The sequence below is a fragment of the Mandrillus leucophaeus genome, unplaced genomic scaffold (assembly GCF_000951045.1).
Source record: "Mandrillus leucophaeus isolate KB7577 unplaced genomic scaffold, Mleu.le_1.0 Scaffold373, whole genome shotgun sequence".
Classification (NCBI taxonomy): Eukaryota; Metazoa; Chordata; class Mammalia; order Primates; family Cercopithecidae; genus Mandrillus; species Mandrillus leucophaeus.
Window position 1 is genome coordinate 283,687 of NW_012103954.1, and position 7,326 is coordinate 291,012.

General features: G+C 56.2%; 1 protein-coding gene across 1 annotated transcript in view; it reads left to right on the plus strand.

Moving 5' to 3' along the window:
• VIPR2 (vasoactive intestinal peptide receptor 2) overlaps positions 1 to 7,326 on the plus strand; it is a 129,721-nt gene that overhangs the window by 51,310 nt on the left and 71,085 nt on the right. Inside the window, exon 5 of the mRNA XM_011990195.1 lies at positions 467 to 564. Within this exon, the coding sequence (XP_011845585.1) occupies positions 467 to 564 (98 nt within the window). The remainder of the gene's footprint in view (positions 1 to 466; positions 565 to 7,326) is intronic.

Here is a 7,326-nt window from a genome sequence, read left to right on the forward strand (position 1 = left end):
ACTGGGTGTCAGGAACTGGATGGAGCCTGCCCTGCTGGGTCACTACCGGTGGTGAGGGCCTGGCCGGGAGGAGGGAGGGTGCTGTCAGGAATGGAGCAGGCCAGGCACCGGCTCCAGGACGGCCAAGGCTTGGCTGTAAATATCACTTATGGTGGCAGAACCTAAGAGTCTGTGAAGAATTTTCGTTCTGCCCAGGAGAACTACATTTACAGTTGTGGTAATTCTGACTTACGACACAGCGCGTTCACTCTCATCTCAGGCCCCACCAGCCCCGAGAGGTGACCTGCGGGCCAGGTCACGTGGACTGGGAGGCCAAGCAAGGTTTTTTGAGTGGAGCCCTGTCTCCTAGCTGAGCCCTGGCCATGGGAAGCATTTTCAGAGCACACGGGCTCAGCACAGACTAAGGTCCCTTCTAAGGCCAGTTTTCATGGACTTGCAGATAAACTATCTGAACTTCACTTTCCAGGAAACATAAGCAAAAACTGTACGAGTGACGGATGGTCGGAGACGTTCCCAGATTTCGTCGATGCCTGTGGCTACAGCGACCCGGAGGACGAGAGCAAGGTAGGCTCCCGCGGGCTGCCACGGTGGTGGGTTCCGCTTCCTGACCCTGCACCAGCAGCCCCCTCCTGCCCTGCTAGAATTATGTAGATATTTCCCCTAAATAATCCTCTGAGTACCGACGCTACTTCCCGCTTTCCAAGTTAAGCGGAGTCCCTGTTTCCATTCTGCTGCTGCACTTGGGATTGTTTGATTGTTCCGTCATTTTGCAGGCAGGGAAAGGCAGGTTTTCCTGACCTGCTGTGTGCATGTCTGGGAGATGGTGAGGAAGATCTAAGAGTGGCCCCGCCTGCCCGAAAGTAACTTTTCAGATGGGTCCTGGAGAGCACACCCTTTCCGCATTTGGATTTCTTGTCCCATTTAAGATTTTGCCACATTCTGGGCATTGAGAAGCCAGTGCCATGGTTTCCTGAGCCCTGAGCCTGCAGTAGGAGATGTGACCACAATTAGGGTGTCTTTTCAAGCTAAGAGACCCGGCTTGTCCTCGGCCAGGAGGCGTCTGGGAGCAGGGGTCCCAGGGTGAGTTGGGGACCCCCGATCCGGGCTGCACAAACTTGCTGCAGTGACCTGGGGCTCTCGGGCGTTATGTCCACTGCAGGGCTGTGATGTTTCAGTAATGAGGATGTTTCTCCCAAGTGTGGGATGAGTGGCCTTAAGCTCTGCTCCATCTGTGCCAACTTCCCCAGCTCTGCCTCAGGCGGCTGCTCCTCCCGAGGGCTCACTCTCCACAACATCGGCCTGTGGTTTATCAGCAGACAGACCTCCGTCCTTCCCCGCAGCCCTGGCAGCACCATGTGGGTGCCCGGTGCCCTATCATCCCGCAGCCAGAGGTGTGTGCAGAGGGTGCTCCCTGCACAGGCGAGGCAGGGGGCAGGGGATGCACTGGAGGCTGCTCTAAGGAGCCCTGGGAAGGGTCGCACTCCCCACATGCAAACTTTCTCCTGCAAGTCCACAGAATTCCCGGCGAAATCATCAGCTCGTGGGCCGATCGCCTCCTGCCCTGACCGTGCTCCACCTGCCCCTCCTGGAGGTGTGGCTTCTGCCCTCGGGGTCCCCAGGGGATGGTGGCAATGCTGCCTAGCTGCCTCTTGGGGGAATGAGCCCAACTTTCTCCCAGAGGCTTCCTCTGCTCACTTCTCTAAGATTCACAACTCTAAGCCAGTTCTCTCTCCACCAAATTATTAAACCCTAGGAAAGGAAGTATCTTATGCAGTGACCAATATCCCAACAACTGGAAGATAAAACTCCTGACCCTGGTATATTAGTTCATTTTCATCCTGCTGGTAAAGATGTACCTGAGACTGGGCAATTTATAAGAAACAGAGCTTTGATGGACTCACAGTTCCGTGTGGCTGAGGGGGCCTCACAATCATGGCAGCAGGTAGAAGAGAGAATGAGAGTCAAGCGAAAGGGGAAACCCCTTATCAAACCATCAGACCTCGTGAGACCCATTCGTGTCCACAAGAACAGTCTGGGGGAGCCGCCCCCATCATTCAGTTCCCTCCCACTGAGTCCCTCCCACAACACGTCGGAATCATGGGAGCTACAATTCAAGATGAGATGTGGGTGGGGACACAGGCAAACCACATCGCGTGACCAGTGGATAAGGTGGTGGCTGCTGATGTTGGCGGGTGTTACTATGAGTCCACTGTCTGTGTTACTTCAGTTAGGCTTGAAAACAACTCACTGCATGGATGGAGAAGCTGAGGCTTAGGGGAGTGGTGAGGTGTGCTCCCCACTGGTGAGCAGCCACAGCCAGGCCCCGGTCAGTCTGATTCCCAGGCAGTCTGCTTGTTGCCATCTGGTCAGGACAGCGCCTGGTCCCACCGCCCTCCCTGAGTGGGTTGAAGGCACCTGCAGGAGCCACCCGGCTGGGGACTGCATTGACCTGTGGGCCTGTCTAAGATGCGCTGTCGCCCATGGCTTCCAGTGGAGTTGAGAGAAGACTGAGTTGAGTGTTGGGGGCCCAGCTCCGGTGCACATGGCTGTGAGCCCTTGAAGAAGGCCCTCAGGAAGGTCCTGGGGCGCATGGCTACACCCAGCTCAGCCAGGGAGAGGGGGAACGTTGAGGCCTCTGTCGTCGCACACCGTGGCTGACAGCTGGCTCCGGTGTGTGAAATCACAGCAGTGACAACACCGTCTGCCCCAGGCTTCCATAGGAAAGGGAGCAGCCAGGGGTCTCGGGGGCTTCTGTAGCCTGGGGGGGATTTCAAGGTCCAGGTGGGATCCCCGGTGTGTTAGAGGCACCATCTCTGAGTCTTCGTCTTTGTCTGCCCCTGGCTGGCAGCTGTGCCTGGGAGACATTAGGACAGAGGTGCTGGTGAAGAGCAGAGACCAAGACCCCCAGCAGCATCACCCAGAGCCCCACATGTGCAGGCTCCGTCAGGAGGCCTGGGCCTGATGCTCCTTTGTTCATTCTCTCCTTCCTTTATTCACTCCATGAATAAGCTTTCCCTGGGTCATAGAGAGTGACGTGGATCTGGGAGGCAGTGACAGCCACCGCCTGCGTGGCAGTGTCAGCTCACAGAGTCATGCCCAAGCTTCTTATCTCCCGTCTCCCCCGGCCACACCCTGGGAGGCATCCCAGGGACACGTGGCAGGCTCTTCTGGGTCCATTGGTCCTTCATCAAGGCCTGTAATTAAACCCTGCCTGCGTGAGCACAGTTGCTCTGTGATCCCCCGATGCTTTGCTGTTTAGTCTGAAGGACTATTTTTCTTCTTAATTAAACATTTCAGAGATTCTGCAAATATTATAAGTACATATTCACTGCTAAGGGATTAGAAAGTCAAAATATTTTAAAGTGAGAAAGCAAGGAAAAGGATGGCACAAAACCAAAATGAATAATTTTTCTTCCTGTTGCAGTTTCTGGTCTTTGAATACTTTGAATACTTGGCTGGTTTAGGGACTCGTTTCCAAGATGAGGCGACGGCACATAGCGCAGGGCGTTCTGGAGGCTGCAAGCGCCAGGACAGGCCCCAGGCAGGCGCGGGGCGGACACGCACGGCCCTGGGCCGGCCCTGCCCTCCGGCGAGCACAGGACTGCCTGGGAGCTGAACTGAACAGAGTTCCTTCTGCCCGGAGCTCATGCTTCGTCCCATCAGTGCCCACTTGCTTCCCAGATTCACATTTTTAGTTGTGTTTCCTGCTTGCACAGGGCCAAAGTCTGCCCTGGGTGTTGTGTGTGCAATCGTTATTGTTCATTGTTTTCAAAATTAATTAAATTTGAGAAAAAAAATTAGCCTCCACAGAAGCCACAGACTTGTCTACATGTGTGAGGAAATCAGCAGAGATGTGGGTGTGGGAGCCCCTGGGAGGAGAAGGGCTCTGGGGACCAGAGGGCTCTGGGGCAGCCCTGGGCACTGCTGAGCAGCTGCATCTCATCCGGACCCAGAGCCTGCTGGGCTGTATGGGCCTTGGCTGTGGTCTGGGCCTTTATTTGGGGTCTCACCTGCTACAGTCAGATCCTGAAGCAGGTTCGCCAGCCAGGGATCAGTCTCCATATCCGAGGTCTTCCCGTCTGTGTCCTCCTCCTGCCAAGACCAGCTTTCAGGCCTGAGGGAGTCTTAGGTCTTCACTGAGTAAAGGGTTTCATCCCACGGTGTATCAAGGAGCAACGGCCTCAGCCCTTGCCCTCCACTGCTGCTCCTCTCCCCTTTCCCACCCTCACTTCCCTGTAAGCCACAGTTCTCCCAGCAGACTGAGGGCTCGGGATCACCAAACGTGGGAGGCTCCCCCAAGCCGTGTGCTGGGGCCCGATAGCCCTGCCCTACCCTGCCCTGCCCTTCATCCCATCACATCCCTTCTGTGCTGATGGTTGGGGGCTGGGGTTCCCATTGTGTGGAAAACAGAAAACGGCTCAGGCAGAGGATGGGAGCGGCAGCGGCCGGCAGGGCTGGTGTGAGGCTGGGGATTCCACTCACCCCGGTGGGGCTCAGGCTTCCAAGAGGCCACTGAGGAGCTCCTGGGACTCATCGTGGTATGGGCTCTGGCCCAGTGGGTCTGGGTGGGGCCTGAGACCCTGCCTTTCCAGCACATTCCCAGCTGATGCCAGTCAGAGTCAGAGCCTGGAATCCTTACACGAGAGGCCAGAAGCCTTGGCCTCATCATTCCAGGCCTGAGAATCCGCCCAGCTGTCACTCACCGATGGCTGAGTGATGTTGCACAAAGCCCTGTGCCGCCCTGTCCCACTCCTGGGATCAGACCCAGAAATCTCGGTCTGTGCATCCCAACGGGCTGGACTTGCTGCTCAGCTTCCGAAAGGTGCCTCTTCAAGCCTGTGTTTCTTGAAACAAGGCACTGAAAAGCACACTTTGTGTCAAAAGCCCAAAGGGAGTGGGAATTCTTGGTGATTTGGATTTCATCTCAGGCACCGATGAAAGAGCACGGAGTGGGGGCCTCCCTCCTTGAGTCAGGGTCAGGCAGGGGTAACGCAGTCGAACCTCTAAGACCCTGTGCACTCACAGCCCCTGCCGTTGCTTCTGTGGTGGAGGCGGCCGGGGCGGAGCGCGGTGTTCCCGGGACGGCCCCAGCAGCACACCATGGTGGGCACACGAGGTGGCCGGCTCCCGTAAGTCTTCTGTGTCACATACTTGTTAACTCCATTCCTACATAAAGAGCACGTCTGCTAAATTTAGCCACGAGAACTGTTTGGCATTTCGGCCTTCCCGTGCTTCAAGTGCATGCATTTCTTCCGTGTTACGCCACATCCCTAAAAATAAGCCTGTGCCCTTCTCCAGCACTCAGGCCCCTGCGGTGACTCGTTCCCACTGATGGCACACCTCACTCTCCAGGGCTCCCATCCCTGGTGACAAAGATCACAGCAGCTGGCACTGCGGACGCCTTTGTGGGAGGCCCCATCTGGTCATCCCGCCAACCCTCCTGCAGCCCTGCAGGGACACGCCAGCCTCCCACGGTGCCAGGAGGGGCCTGGCAGAGACCCCCAGAGCAGCCTGCCCCAAACCACCTCTGAGAGCAGCAGCGTTTCCGAAGGAAGCTTCCCCTCACGGTCCTCAGGCCCAGCAGGTGCCCAGCAGGTGCCAGCCACGAGGGCACTGGCTCATTGAGTGATGGGAAAGGGGACAGCAAGGCAGCCACAGACAGGGTGGACTCGACCACGGACACAGTACTGCAGAAGCATCCCAAGGTGGATCAGGACGGGAGGTGGACCTGTGGCTGTTGCAGGGGCCACGAGATTAACCTCAGGCAGGGGCAGAAATCTGGCCACAGGCAGAAATCATCCACCAGTCACCTGGCACATACAGACAGGATTATGAGCACTTTTCTGCTGTTTAGTTTTAATCTGTGCATGTGATGCTTATTACTTTCCAAATAAATGGATGAGTCTTTTCAGGGCTAAAGGAGATACGGGACCAGGGAAGGAGGTTAAGAAGGAAATGCACGGATATGCTGGTGCCCAGGGACGGCGACTGGGTCTCCAAGTTCTTTAAGTTCTAAAGGAATCCGCTAGGGAAGATTCTCCTAATGGGAGGGAGATGAAGGCGAAAGAATTAGAGGCCCACGTGGTCAGGAAGGTGGAAGGACGGAGGAGCACACCGGGATGATGTGCAGTGCCGGACAGGGACCTGCAGGAAACACCAGCACCGGGGCCACCACGGTGCACCAGGCGCTTCTGGGCGTGGAGCTGGCTGATGCCGGAAGAGGGGAGGTACGTGCCTGGCACAGGACAGACCATCCAAGGCAGCAGGGTCTGCACACCAGGCTCTGCATGAAGGAGTGTGTGGCCCTGGGCAGGGGTTGAAACTCGCCCGGCCTCGATGGATAGGAGGGCTGTCTCTGGGCTTGGGCAGCCTTGGACAGGACCCCTGGCATTCTGCTCTGGGGAAGGGTCCAGCCTCCCTGCTGCTCCCCTTAAGGGGAGGTCTGTATGTGGCTGGCAGATGTTCAGCTTGGGCACCCAGCAGCTGGCTCCTGGGCCCCACAGGTGGGTGGGGCGGGTCCGCTGGTTCCAAGAAGGTGCGCGCCCTGCCGCTTGTTGCCCGGAGCCCCCAGGGAGCCTCCAGATTGTCCACTGCACACCACACTGGCCCCTCCAGGACACACAGCACATGCTCCAGGATTCAGCAGAGGCTCCAGATTGTCCACCGCACACCACACTGGCCCCTCCAGGACACACCGCACGGGCCCCTCCAGGACACACTGCACGGGCCCCTCCAGGACACACCGCACGGGCCTCTCCAGGACTCAGCATTTATGGTCCTAAGAAACAACTGAATTGAAGAAAGTGTGGAAACCCACAATTCAGGGTTCTAGGGAGGTCTGTGAAAGACTTAAAAGAAAAACAAAGAGAGAAAGAAGAGTTTTGAAGGGATTCACCTATTGCCTGTCAGGCACCACCTGTCATGTCAACGTGATTTGGAACCCGGATGGGAGCAGGGGGCTTGTGGAGACCACTGTGGGTGGGATAGCGGCCGAGCAGGCAGAACAGCAGGGCCTTGAGTCTGGGGCTCCCGGTAACACTCTTGTTCTCCCTCTTGTTCTCTCCTCTCCCTTTTGCTCTATTTTTTGCTTTTTCAAAAATAAGAATATATTGATTTTATATTTACAAAAATCAAATTTTAAGTACTAAAAATATCACTTAAATTTATACGAGCTTTGCCTTTGAAGCCCAGACTTTGTCAGCACAATGAGGAAACTCAGTTGTCACTTTCTGTCTGCCATATCATTCTTAAAAGCTGTTTTGAAGTTAGTTGCAAGAACAGGGCCAGGTTCCCCGATTGTGAGCCCCGTCACCGGCTGTGAGCATT